Source organism: Procambarus clarkii, chromosome 42 (assembly GCF_040958095.1).
Source record: "Procambarus clarkii isolate CNS0578487 chromosome 42, FALCON_Pclarkii_2.0, whole genome shotgun sequence".
NCBI lineage: Eukaryota > Metazoa > Arthropoda > Malacostraca > Decapoda > Cambaridae > Procambarus > Procambarus clarkii.
Genome location: NC_091191.1, coordinates 11,539,732 through 11,554,402, shown reverse-complemented (window position 1 = coordinate 11,554,402; position 14,671 = coordinate 11,539,732). Strand labels below are relative to the sequence as shown.

At 45.3% G+C, this 14,671-nt stretch overlaps 1 protein-coding gene across 2 annotated transcripts in view; it reads right to left on the bottom strand.

Annotated features, from left to right (window-relative positions):
* The window catches only part of oxt (Xylosyltransferase oxt), a 295,185-nt gene that overhangs the window by 36,965 nt on the left and 243,549 nt on the right, over positions 1–14,671 (bottom strand). For both annotated transcript variants that reach the window (XM_069339916.1, XM_069339915.1), the window contains exons 5-6: positions 8,399–8,552; positions 5,004–5,146 (exon numbers count right to left, since the gene is read on the bottom strand). In XM_069339916.1, the coding sequence (XP_069196017.1) occupies positions 5,004–5,146; positions 8,399–8,552 (297 nt within the window). The remainder of the gene's footprint in view (positions 1–5,003; positions 5,147–8,398; positions 8,553–14,671) is intronic.

The window sequence follows — 14,671 nt, the reverse complement described above, 5'->3', positions numbered from 1 at the left end:
ACCCGAAGCAACAGCTGGACCGGGAGAAGAGGTACAGGTACCCCCCACCTCGACCAGGCCTGCCGAAAGCCTCCACCGTGAAGTCCTCGCAGGTGGGAAGGGCGCCACAAAACGGGCGACGCCTAGACCACGCCGACCCGAAGACGTCCATGGCCAGGAGTCCATAAGCCCAACAGAGCCAACAAAACGAATCGGCGACGACTGGCCAACCCACGAAGAGGAATGAACCGAGACAGCTGTCCACCAGGACGCAGGACACACCCCGGACACGAGCCACACGGTTAACCAAACCCCCTGTGGTTCCGGCAAGAACCACCAGAGAACAGTCCAAACAGAGCTGAACGGTAGAGTACCTAGTGACCTAAACCCTCCGAAGCGCAAACCAGACAGCCATGAACACCTGAACCGGGCTGTGAGCCCGACGGACAGACAGACTCCATCAACCTCGGCCGACCTGGTGAGCACAGGTCACAAAGCCCCAGCCGAGAGACGACCCGTCCGTGAACACATCGAGCGAAGGCTCGGGGAGCCGCCAAGGCACGGAACCCCGAAAACCCCAAAGAGGAAGCTGGTGACGCAGCACCAACACCAGATCCCCAGAGGAACCCAAGGAATGCAAGAAGCGGAAGTGGAGTCTCCGTAGGAACCAACCGACGCCGGAGCCAAACCCGACTCTGCGGGCAGACAAGCACGCCGAAGTGCAAACTCCCGCACAACCGCCCAAGCAACCGCTGAGCAACCCGGGACCCCCTCCTGAACAGCCAAAGGCGGGACCACAGCCACAGTAACACTTCTGGAGGGAAGACAATGAGGGGCCCAAGAGCCTGAAACAAGGCCCAGGTCCGAACCCGGGACGGAACAGAAGGTAAAACCTCCAGATCACCAGGAAACCAAACCCAGCGATCTGGAAAGAACCATCCCCTGGCGAGCAGACAAGCGGACTGACTGGGAGCCCACTCCAGCCAGTCGTCGAGGTAGGCCAGACACCGAATCTCAGACGCAGACAGGGCACTAAGATCCGGTAAAGATGCAAAGAGTATACAAAGTGCCCTTCACAAAATAGGGAATGCAATAAAAACAGCAAACCTGAAGCCCCACCACCAAAGCATTGTATGACAATCATATGAAGACATATTATGACATATGACAATCATTATATGACAATATGACAATTATAATCAAAGCATTATATGACAGTGCTGGGAAGACGGGACACCACGAGAGTAGCTCTCATCCTGTAACTACACTTAGGTAAGTACACATAGGTAATTACCAACCGTGCTAGCCCCAGAAAAACTGGAGAGGAATGTGCCAAGAAGTGACCTGGAGGTCCAGGTCCACCATCCATGCACCCGGCCCTAACAGAATCCGAACAGGAGACAACAGTCCTCCGAGCAGGGCAGAGGATCCAGGGCGCAGACGGAAGTAGTCCAGAAGAACTGCAGACTGGAAAAGCTTATGACTGCAAAGAGCAGACGGGAAGCCCAGAAGGATGGGGCGGAACGACCACGCCCCACGCACCCACGAAGAGGAAATGACGAAGCGCAGGGAAGAAGCCCACCCCGCCAGCTCTGAACCCCCCCCAAGGGGGAGAAGCCGTCCTCCGACGCCAGCAGAGGCCGGAAGACAACCCAAAGCGCCCACCAACAGCGGGACCAAGCGAGAGGCAACAGAGCAAGCTGCACCCCCAGCGCCCAGTCAACAGAGAAGGGAACAGAACCCCTTCAGAAAGAAAAAGTACACTACCGAAGTCATGAGGAGAGACTACGGGAATGAAACCACACTTCGCTGGAAGAGGAAGTGAGGGGAGACCCGATCACCACATACAAGATACCCAAGGGAATCGACAGGGTTGAGAAGGACAGGATATGTAACACAAGGGGCACACGCACTAGGGGACACAGGTGGAAACTGAGTACCCAAAAGAGCCACAGATAGAATTATTTTTTTTTTTTTTTTTTTTTTTTTTTTTTTTTTTTTTTTTGAGTGTCAGAATGGGAACGGGAAAGCACTAAGAAGTAATGTGGCGACTCCTCACACAAGTAACGAGGCTGACCCCCATACAATGTCACATGTAGACAAGACAGCCCAAGAGGCACAGGAACCGATACACCTGTTGACGGACGGATGAGAGGCAGGACCAAGGAGCCAGAGCTCAACCCCCACAAGCACAACTAGGTGAGGACATATTGTAAAAGCACAAGCCGCCGACTAGTGGCAAAGAGCACTACGCCGGCCAGGCAAAGAAGGCACAAAACTGCATCAAAAGGCCCACCTCGACAGCAAAACCACAAAGTCCCAGCACAACCACAACATGTGCCAAGACCCAAAAAGCTCAGTCTGCAAGCCAGGAAGACCCCGGAACCCCAAAAGGCAGAACCGGGTCACACGAGGAAACAAAGTCCCCTGAACCCACAAAAGGGGGCCCAAGAGGAAGAAACCTCCAGAACGAAACCAAGGAACCCAATGGAACCCTGAATCGAACCAGGGGGAGCCCAAACCACCACATTTGCCGGCGGAGAACACCACTAAAAGGCAAAGCACAGACCCCAGCAGAACGCCCTGGGAAAACGGTCCCAACAGACCGAAAACCGAGGGGCAAGGTGTGGGAGCAAGCATACCAGCCAGGGGCACCGAGTCTAAACCCAGAGGCTCAGACCCAAAATCAACACCCAAACGTTCCCAGAGGAACAGGCAACGGCAAGAAAACACCAGAAAAACAAAGAAACGACAACAGGAGAACAAAAACCCTGCAAATTTTTTGAAAACTCACCAGAGACGCTCGCTCGCACACCCAGACGCATGTAAACAAACGGCAACGCCGCCCTGGTGGCCACGCCGGGAAACCGGCAGACGAAAATGGCCGCCAGCAGGGGCTGTGACTGACGCTTAATACACAAAAACACGCCAGCAAATGTGGGAAGCTAGCAGACTGGAAGGGCGAAAAACGACGCCCAACAGCAGAAAAACCCCTGAAGGGGCAAAACCGCCCCAGAACTGCTAGGAGGCATCCCCCACAGCCCCGGGAACCAACAACAGAGGCCCCGGGGCAGAGCCGTCCTCCAAGCCCTCCGCCCTGAAAGAAAAGCAAGAGCCCATGGGAAAGGCAACAAGAAAGGGCCGCTGGTAAGACCCAGAAGCCTTGGCAGGAGGCACAGGCTCAAACCTCCGTCCCCAACCCGAACGGGGCATCCCCCGAAAACCGCCCGAGTCTCTGCCGCAACTGAACCCCGCCCCGACCCAGAAACACGCAGACGGTCCGGAGCCGGGAACATGGAGAGAAAGGGGCGAGCAGCACCTAACCAAACGGGGCGGCCACGGGGCATTCGAGTGGGAAACCAACCTAGCATGTTGCAGCAACCTAACCTAGCTTGCAACACGGATGCCGCCTGTACTCTGAACAGTAATAACATCAGGAGAGTACTGGAGAACAAGCAGAGAATCACTCGCAAGACTCCGGGTCAAGGTGTCAGTGACCCAACAGGCAGCATGACGGAGGTAAAAATGGCGACTGTCACCCGGAGACAAGGGAACAGCAACCAACGATCCCGTACAAGACGGGTTGGAACCCGGAAGACACATTCAATGGTCCCCCGAGCCCAGACAGGGGTTTCCAGGGCCCGTAGGGTAACAACTACGGGAAGCCCGGGCAAGGTGTTGCTAACCGGTTAAGAAACCCAAACATAACAAGAGGGTAGATTATAGCACTGAAAACCCCCGAGACGTGTACAAGCACGGGGGCCTAGCAGAGGGCCGCCAAACACTACCAGTGGAACTATAACCACCTTAGGCAGACCCCCACCAGGCAAGAAAAAGAAAAACAAAAGAAAAACCCCGCAAAAGTACACCGTCTCCAGAGGCAACAGAAACCGGCCGCCTCTTAGGTGGCAGGCTGCGCAACACCTTGACGCCCTAACCAGCACAATACCAATCCCTACCCAGGGCCAAACAAGGGCCCCAAGCCCCAGCTGGCCCCAAGGGCGAGGCAAATGCCGAGCAGCAAGAACCTCTACGGGAATGGTTCCCGAACGCCCCAGGGAAGATAACCCTGTAACGCAAGGGCAGTACTCACAGGGCGCTTAGGGAAGTCAGCCACTAAGCACATGCAGCCCCGGCACTGATGAAGTACTCCTGGCCACCGCACACCACAACACACGGCAGTGAACGCCACACAAGGCAAACACCGCCTAGGAAACTGAGGCCAGAGAAGCGTCAATCCCGGTTGACATTAGCGAACGAACTGGAGCTTGGCAGCCGGCGCGGTAGGTCCGGGGCTCCCCCCTCCCCCTCCCGGGGTGGGGAGGGCTGCGCGGACGATCGGCGCGGCAGTAAAGTGTGATGTTTGCTTGTTTGCTTGTTTCCTTGGGATTGTAGGGAGTTTTCTACCTCTCTGTTCGGTTTTTGTTGTAGTGTCTTACCATGTGGGGTTTGTTTTGTTACGCCTACCTTTCTGGGTGCCTAACCCCGGTCGATGGCAGATAAGGAAAACCCCCAACCATATGGGGTTTTCCAGGGCCATTGCTCCCTGAAACCTCTCTGAAGGGGCCAGGTTCTGGCGCTGGTCCCTGGTAGGTCTGAACTCCTTAGCTAATGTCCCGGTCTAACATAACACACATTAGCCCGATAAGCTCCAGGGAGCCGTAGGGGCTCCCCACAGAAAAACTCATGTAACAATGCATAGGCTCACAACTGGTTCCATGGATAAACATGTAAAAATAATCACTAAAACTGAGCCAAGGCATGTCTCAGTGGGAAGCCAAATAACCCACACCACACAAGTCTGAGAAAAATGCCTAAATGTACCTTAGTGCCCAAGAAATACCAATGCCCTAGGCTAAAGTAGCAGAACACCATAAATAGAATTGTACACTCACTAACCAAACCAATGCCAAGCACCATTAGATGTAAACAAACAGCCGAACACACAGAGAACAAAGAGCAACCATAGGGAATACCATGTAGAATACAGCAGCTTGAAATTGTTTCAACCACTTTATACTCACTTGCTAATCCAGTTTGATAAATGTTAATATGAAGGTAGTCTCCACATTTCAGCTCTTGATCACCAGAGCATGGCATGTTGCACATGCTATCTGCCACTTTCATCTTAAGTGGTATTTCTTCATTGCCACAGAAACATTCCTTCCTGTTAAAGGAATAAATTAAACATGTACAAAAAAAAATTTCACTCTCAGTTACATAAAGTAATTTAAAAAAATCAACTTAATGCTTCTGAAGCTTTTATCATGAAATGTTCACAATCCAAACAATAATCTAATTAGGATATGTAAATAAATTCTTAATTCAAAATATTAACATAAATAAAGTATTGAATGTGGTGCAATACTTGTTTCTGAGCTGATTCCTTGGTAGTTTTTAAAGCTAGAGATTAATGATTCACCCTGGAAACAATGCATCCAGTTGACCCATCACCTCAACTTGACAAAAATCTTTGTAAAGGTCTTATCATGTAGTTAGGGGAAGAGTTTCAATCCACCACCAAGCAACCATTTGTAATCGTTCAAAAAGAACAGATAAATACACTATAACCTATACAAGTGATCATTGGAATTGCAAGACGAACCTATTACTACTCTGCTGACTGCTGATTAGTAACTACTGTACCTGCCACACTAACTGCCACTAAATACTGTTAAGACATACACCAATATGCATTGTAAAAAAATTACCCTGGAAGCCAATGGCTTTCAGTAATTAATGTCAGGAAAATCACCCCTGAAACCAAGTTGAAGCAGATAATCATTAGAGAAACAAATGGTTGAATCCCCAGGCCCAGAACACTAAGATCTGGAGTCTCCATCACAGAGAAATATATATCGAGTAACAAGCAATCACACTAAGCTGAATCTTTCCCCTGCAGTACCGAGGTGTATATGGGAAGACCACAGCATGATAAATGAAGTCCTGCCTGTGCTCCCGACCATGTTCGTTCCATGCTGTACGTTAGTGGTAATCAGTGTAGCATGTGCTGACAAACCAGTCACTTGTTTATGTACTTTACCTGCAGTTGGTTCAGAGAATTCTTCAACTCCCAACATCTCTTGCTCCTCATGATATTGGCTACTTTGATCTTAATTTACTGATGATTACATTAGCTTTCCTTGCAGTCTTTCACTCATGATTAAATTTACCCCCAACCACTTAATCCCTTGCCGTCTTTCACTCATGATTACTGTATATTCGCTTTATTTAATGTCCTTTTCCTCATGATCATATTTACTTACTAATTTTCACATTTGTCTTATGCATAATTATATTTACTGTTGTATGCCCTCTATTATTAAACAGGAAGATGACATGTGCTCTTTAACTTTTCAGTCAGGCATGTCTGCTTAATGTGTAAGAGAGAAAGTGAGTTAAGGTAGAGTGGCTCCTCAAGACTGGTAAAGTATGTTCATGCTGGTTCTCTGATGACGGTCTTATTTTCAATATATCTAACTTTCTATGCTTAAACTTCTCTCTCATAATTTACCTACCCAATGAATATGAATAAAGGATTGTACAAGTTTAGATTTAGAAAAGATGTGGGTTAATACTGATTTGGAAACAGGGTTGTTACTGTGCAACATAATATACGTTTCCATGAGTGTAGCTGGACATCACAAGCATAGCTCTCATTCTGTAAATGTGATCGATGTAACTCATCATCTAAAATCGATGGATTGTTTCAAGCACAGGTCAGATATACAAAGTACTGTATATGAAAACCTTTCAAACAACATAAAAGATGCCTTGTATGGGCCAATAGGCCTTCTGCAGTTTCATTGCTTCTTAATTCTGATGAACATTTGTAGAGAGTATTCTTTTGTATAAGAGAGCAGTTGCTTGGTGATAGAATGAGATATACTCTCCACCCCAATTATGTGAGAAGACCATTTGCAAAGTACCTTGCCACTGTGGGTTAATTAGGTTAACTGGAGCCTATCTTCCTATTATGTCCTGGGATGGCCCATAAGACTGGCTTGGGAAGCAACCAGCAGGCAATAACTGGTAATCTCCAAGAACTGCTACCAGAATGTACTAACTGTACTGCTAATTACCTCATTGTATCATTCTTCACTCAGGGAGCTTGATAAGTATCAATTCAATATAAATTACAGTACAGTATAGTAAATACTTCAACCAGCAAAGGCAATTAATACAAAGTTAATAGTGAACTTGAAAAACTATAGGCTAGTCATGCCAGTTAACCATATAACAAGAATAATTCTCAAAAATCTAGTTTTAATTGGCCCTGTAAATAAAATGTACTAAGCACATTTCACATACAGGCAGAAAAAATAAGAATGTGAGTATGAAAAGTTAATTTCTGAGCAAGAAACAAACTTGCATGTTCTCTACAGCAAGACTACTAAGGCAGGAACATGATAAGTTAGGACAGAGCCACATTCAGCAGGGTCAGATGCATCAGGGATCTTTTCACAAGTCCCGGCTAGGTCATATGGGTGCTAAAGAGGCACTAAACAAATGCTCAATACAGCCCACAGTGACAATGGGAAGTTACCTTACAAACACTTAATCGTCAAATGAGCATGAAGACCCGAGAAACCTCTTCAACCATTCTGTCCTAACATATACAGTACAGTACATATACATAATGCACATTAATTTTGACACAATCACAGTATAAAAATTCTGATTCTTTAGTCAAATTAAAAAGCACCATATTATTGGCACATCCCTACCTAGGTTTGTATGCTTCTGGTTAGGTAAATCCATCTTTAATTGAATGCTTGTCAAATCATGAGAATGGGTTGCATTAATATAACCCATATAATACTAATAATAATACAACCCGAGGTTATAATAATACCTCCAACTAGATGTAGCCCAGTGGATCTATTAAATCCTGTTTAAAGCAGCTTCTCGAATGAGAATGAACATCAGTGTCACATACAAGCTCAACAGAGAACTTTACTAAATCCAATTTGGAACCTAGTGAATCATCATGGGGAAGAGTCGAGAGGAATACCAGAGAGCTTAATGCAGGGGACCACAGAGTCAAAGGTTTTATGTACCAGCTCCAGGTCCCTGGTGATTTTGATAAGGGCATTGCCATCATGCAGTGATCAGGGAAGAATTTTAGGAACTAGTGGTTTGGTAAGAACCGTGACGCAAGGTAGGAATGGAAAAGACTTTGGATGTTTAAAAGTAAACTTCCTCTAGTCACTACAGGCTGGACAAAGCAATCCTTCATTTGCTTCATGAGCACCAATATAATCTAGCAGAAACATGTGAAAACATCTTTGCTGTGCCCCTATAAACATTCAGGTAGGGATAGCTCAGAAAGAGGGGGTCCATAATATAAAACGTGCATATATTCAGATTAAAATACATGAAAAATTTATCTGCTCTCCAATTGCTATGAAGTTCTTACCCATACTGGACCCCAGCATAAATATATCCTCTTTGGTAACATATATCACTACACAAGCTTGGAGTATTTCGCTTCAGCTGTCCTGCATGGCCTCTTAATAATCGACTTTCACGGCTGTCAACAAAGCAGCCCAAGTGTTTGCCTCGTATCTTTCCTGCATGTTAAAAAAAATATATACAAATGGTTTCATATTTTTGCAAATAAACTTACCATTACTATACTTTTATGAAGAACTAAGACAAATCATCATGTTATGCATCACTTTAACCCTTTGGTTGCAGCACCATTTATTCAGCTTTATCCTTACTGGAGATCAAAATTCACTATACGAATTTAAATTTTTAATTCAACATATTTTTTACATTACAAGAAAGACACATTTGCTCTTTTCAACCGAGCAATAACAAAACATAAAAATAGTTTAGTCTCGATTTTCAATTAGAAAACATGTGGTCTCAAGACAATATAAATACAATCAATAACCCTAATAATAATAAAAAATTTGAGGCTGATAATTTTTTTATTTTAATTTTTAATATAATCTTAATAAGGAAAAAACCAGCGTTGAATGTAATGAAATGCCATTTTCTGAGTGAGACCCAGAGGCTCCCCAGAGCAATCCAGGCTGATATGGATATATGTTAGCTTTCTGGCATCAGTCAATGTGCATGGAGTTCTTGCCTGCCGGGGACCATGAGCCAGAACCTGGCCCCCTCAGAGAGGCACGAGGAGCAATGGCCTATAGAAACCCCCGTGTGGTTGGGAGCATTCTATGTCTGTCTTCGACTGGGTCTAGCACCCAGAAAGGGAGGCGCATCAAAACAAACCCCTATTCTGGTGAAAATATTGCTACCGAAAGTCAAACAAGTGGACAGAATTCCCCAAATAAAAATTAACAAATGAGTATGATGTCATCACGTTGCTGCACCGCTGTCTGCTCAACCCCCCACCCCATCCTGGGAGGAGAAAAGGAGAGCTCCAGACCCTCATGCCAGCGATCCACCCTTCAGTTCTTAGGCTGGATGTCAAAATACGCGAAAAACACCGCTAACCGGAAAGCCTCTGGGTCTCACCCAGAAAATGACGTTTTATTACATTCAATGCTGGTTTCCTGGAGGAGCCCCGTCGGCTTCCCAGAGCTACCTCACTAAAGATAAGGAAAAAGAGGGAAGGACCCAGGAGGCAGATGTCATGCGCCCTAAATTCAACAGCACGACAACTGGCAAAACCAAAGGACCCTGCAGACGACCCAAGAGACCCGAACCCTGGAACAGGAAGGAAGGAAGGGAATCCGGGCAACCCGAACCCTGGAACAGGAAGGAAGGATGGGAATCCTGGCAACCCAAAGAACATCCACAACCACAGAGGCCATGACGCGCAGATAACAGCGAAGAGCCGCAACTGAACACAACACTTGAAGCACCCCCAGCCTGACCAACCAAGCATCAACAACCCAAGGACCCCCCCTCTGAAATGGGGGTCCTTGGGTTGTTGATGACCCACTCATCACCAGAAAAGAAGGAGACGGCTGCAAACAAACAAACCTACCACCAGGACCAAACGAGCAGAAAAACCTCTGTGTCGGAGGAGAGCATGAAGCTTCCCAACCTGACTCCCAGAGGCCAATGCCAACTGGAAAAAAAAGAGCCATAGAAAAACAATCCTGAACTGAAGGGGCCACAACAAACCGAGGAGAAGAAAGAAAAGAGAGAGCACCTGGCCCGATGATCAGGATGGCTCCGGAGGCACATGAGCAGGCCGGAGGGGAAACAACGCACAAGACAGCTTGCAGAACGGATTAGAAATAACATCAATACCGAATGCAAGCTTCATTGACTCTGCCAGCGCCGTACAATACGAGACGACAGTATTCACCATAAAATGACGGTCCTGGAACAACCACGAAAGGAAGGACAAGACAACCCTATCAGAGACCGAAGTAAAACCCCGCAAGAGGACAGCATGCCCAGACGGTACAGAGCCAGCAGCTATGAGAGGTGACAACTAGCTGCACTGTTCCCTGCGCCCCAACCAGTGACGAAAACAACCACCTACCCACAGACAAACAGAGGTAAACAAAAACCCCAGTTGACTCCAAGGGTGGTCAATCATCGAGCAGTAAAAGACACGGAGATAGACCCCCAAGGTGACTTGTGGAAGGTGGCCCCAAGGGCAGTACTCACAAGGTACCTAGGAAAGGAAACCCTAGGTGCTTGCAGCTTGAGTACTGAAGAGTATTACACATGGCTCGCTCACCCACCGTAGAGACAGGACCATGTTACAAGGCACAGAACTGAGACAAAATCTAGAGCCAGAAGCATATGACCTCACCAGTATCACATCAGCCAAGAACTAAAGGGTGGATCACCAGTGCAAGGGTCTGGGACTCCCTCTTCCCACTCCCAGGAAGGGGAGGGGGTTGCGCAGCAACATGCCAACGTGATGACGTCATGCTCATTTGCTAATTTTCGTTTAGGAAGTTCTGACCACTCGTTCAGCTTTCAGTAGCAATATTTTCACCAGAATACGGGCTTTGTTTTGGGGTGCCTACCTTTCTGGGTGCCAGACTCGGTCGATGGCAGACATAGAATGCCCCCAACCACACAGTGGTTTCTATAGGCCATTGCTCCTCAGGCTTCTCTGAGAGGGCCAGGTTCTGGCTCGTGGTCCCCGGTAGGCAAGAATTCCATGCACACTGACTGATGCCAGAAAGCTACTATATATCCATATCAGCCTGGATTGCTCCGGGAAACCAACGGGGCTTTCTCCCCCAGAAAAGTGCCATTTCCCCCACAACCCCCATCCCCACCCACCTACAAACCCACCCATGAACCCAAAGCATGATTAGCCAATATAAAGTTTGAGACTACGACAACAAATTAACAAGGTCTGTAAATGAATGGCAACCACTGTCATTCAGTGTGTGGATCTGTATACTGCAAAACCTGCATACTGCAATGACATATGGTTAATTAGACATTACAAAGTAATATAAATGTTACATTACTTCAGTAGTTAATGTTTACATTAAAGGTAAGGTGCAAGAACACAGAGTGCAGGACTGCACAAGTGCTAAAGTAACTAAAAGTGTGCAGATGTGAGAGTGATCACGCATTTTGTCGAGACTTCTGCACGAGCAAGATGTAACATACCATTAGACTGGCAGGTATTCAAACAATAAGTTATAAGTAAAAGAATTTGTGAATACCATACTCTTAATAATTGAAGATAATAACACTAAGCAAGCATAAAAGTTAACAATAAGCCACGCATGTATGTTTTAAATAAATTCATGCCAAGCGTAACATATCACTACAAAAGAATGTTTAATTATCCTGTAATAAAAATAGTCTTGCAAATTTTGTATGAAGTTAATGAATGAATTTAATATTAATATTTCACTGATTTTACACATAAGAAAATTTATGTCCAGCTCATAACTAGCTTAACCAGTTTCTTAACTGTGTTCATCACGACCCATTACTGCAAACAACAGTCATATTTAGAGACTAGTTACAGTTTCGGAAGAGAGACTACCAAAGTAACAAGGTGGTAAGATTAGCGGATTCCAGTTGATCACCCATCCAAGTACTGATCATAAACATCATTGCTAAAATTCATGGGTAACAAACAACTGTCCAACTAAACAGGATTAGGTCTCAGGTCCCTGCATATTGTCTACAAATATTCTGTAATAGTATTTTAAAACAGGCTGAAACAACTTTAATACATAGAGCAAAGATAAATATGATGTCAAAGTAGCAAAATAATATTCTTTTAGGTATACCATTATTCATATGGTTATTACAATCACAGCATGGCCATTGGTGCTCTGATAATAAAAAAAAGGGGGGGGGGCTGGACCAGTCAAAATAAAATAATGTTTAAGAGGAAAGATGTTTTTATCAATATAATATTTCTTGACCTGATCAAGACATGTGGCAATTGTGATTGTGTGCATGAGAAGCACCAGTACATAAGCTCTTCACATCATTAACACCAATTATAATATAGTCGTTTATATTGGTTATACCATATATCGTTGATCCACATTTTTAATAATGGTGATTTAACAAACTCAGCATTATGTCCTGGTATTCAAGAGCTCAAAATTTGTTAAGTTCTTGATCAGACAATAATTATATATATAAATAAAAATTACATACATTATTCCCTTGCTTTACACCGGCTTTTTTGTTTTTACATGGTTTGATTGAAAGTTGAATAGTTAAAGCAGGCACCAAGTTGTCCCATACAGCATATGACATCATTAGTGAAAAGTGCATTTTAACTTGCTGTCTTGTTTATCTTAGTCTAACTAATTCTAGATATATTCGAGTAACATGGAAAAACTTAAAGAAGGTCCTACAAGTGCTCCTCTATTCAATGATGAACCCATGAATAAATTCAAGATGATATTTATACTACTGTACCGAACATGACCAAATAAACTGAGAAATTGATGCATCACCCAATTCTGAATATAATGCAGACAAATCAAGCAAACATACCACCCCTTACTACCACAATAACCTGCTCCATGACTCCCGTTAATCTCCCCATCATCCCTGCTAAACTAGCAGTAAGGCATTCTCTCAATGTGATGCTGCCACTACCTGCTAACAATGAGGTGAAAAATTACCCTCCACCAACCTCTCCTGACTGTGCCTCACCCTAAACCATCACATCGTACACTTGCTTAATTACCAGACAGCGTTGATGAAAATTCCTATTGTAAGCATACACTTTATAGTAGTTGCATACAATATCTGAATATGGGGGCCCCAAAGTAACAGGAACCTAATCTTTCAGAATGTAAAACTGGATATGTATAATTTACAAAGATTAGCTTTGGACTACCACTTCTCAGAATGCATTCTCAGTGTAAAGCTAGGAAATATTGTATACAGATTATAAATTTTTGGAGCTCTTCGTCTGAACTAGTGTGCATACTTCATTTGCAATCTGTGGTGCATCATATTCTAACTACATAATATAGCAATATAAGATATAGCATGTGCAATGGTACTTAAACTTACTCTTACGTCCTGGGACCGCATCAAGAAAATAAAGATTATCTTAAGTTTGAAGCCTAAATAGTTCATTTTAATCGACAATGTACTTCTAATGACAAGCTAGAACATAATCCACAATATGATTTGTATGATCAGCTATAAAGACTTTTACTTATCAAAATGTTGTAAAAAAACACAATTTTGAGCAAGGACTACAACATTTTGGTAAGCAATCTTTTGATTTAGGCAAATGAAAACGGCAGGTTTACAGCCATTTTCTACAGTACAGAGTACTGTACAGTACTAAAAACATGGTACATAACGAATGTTGTAAATTAAAATGACCTTGAATGACTTGTTAAACCAAAATTTTTCATGCAGAATTACACAATGGTTTATGTTTATACAATACAATGTACTCATACTACAAAAAAAACATCGTTGAATGTAATGAAACGCCATTTTCTGGGTGACACCCGGAGGCTCCCTGGAGCTTACTAGGCTGATATGCTAATGTCAGACTTTGGCATCAGTCATGTGTATGGAGCTCTATGGGCCTACTAGGGACCACAAGCCAGAACCTGGCCCCCCCTCAGAGAGGCATGGGGGAGCAATGGCTTATAGAAACCCCCCGTGTGGTTGGAAGTATTCTATGTCTGCCATCGACCGGGTCAGGCACCCAGAAAGGTAAGCATCCCAAAACCCCTATTCTGGTGAAAATATTGCTACCAAAAGCCGAACAAGTGGATAGAACTTCCCTAAAAGAAATGAGCAAACGAGTATGACGTCACACGTCGCAGAGCCGCTGTCTGTGCAGCTCCCTCCTCCCCTGAAGGAGAACCCCAGACCTCCCACGCCGGCCATCCACCCGTCAGTTCTGAGGCTGGATGTCAAAACACACGAAAAACCACCGACTGGGAGGGAGGGAGGGATGCTGGGGAGCCTCCGGGTCTCAGAGGAAAAACTACCCACAGAGGAAAAACATAGGGACTTACCCGGGAGGCGGTCGCTGCTCACTCCTCAACTCGAAGTCGAGACAACTGCACGGGGATAGACTGCAGGCTAGCTAGCCTTAATATCTCTGTGGACGATGTGGGAGAGCCGCACCTACAAACGAGGAAAACCGGATCAACCCGAATCGCGTCCCCAGACACAGAAGCCGTGGCGTGCAAATAACGGCGAAGAGCCGCAACCAGACACAAAACATGATGAACCCCCGGCCTGACCAACCAAGCATCAACAACCCAGGGACCCCTCC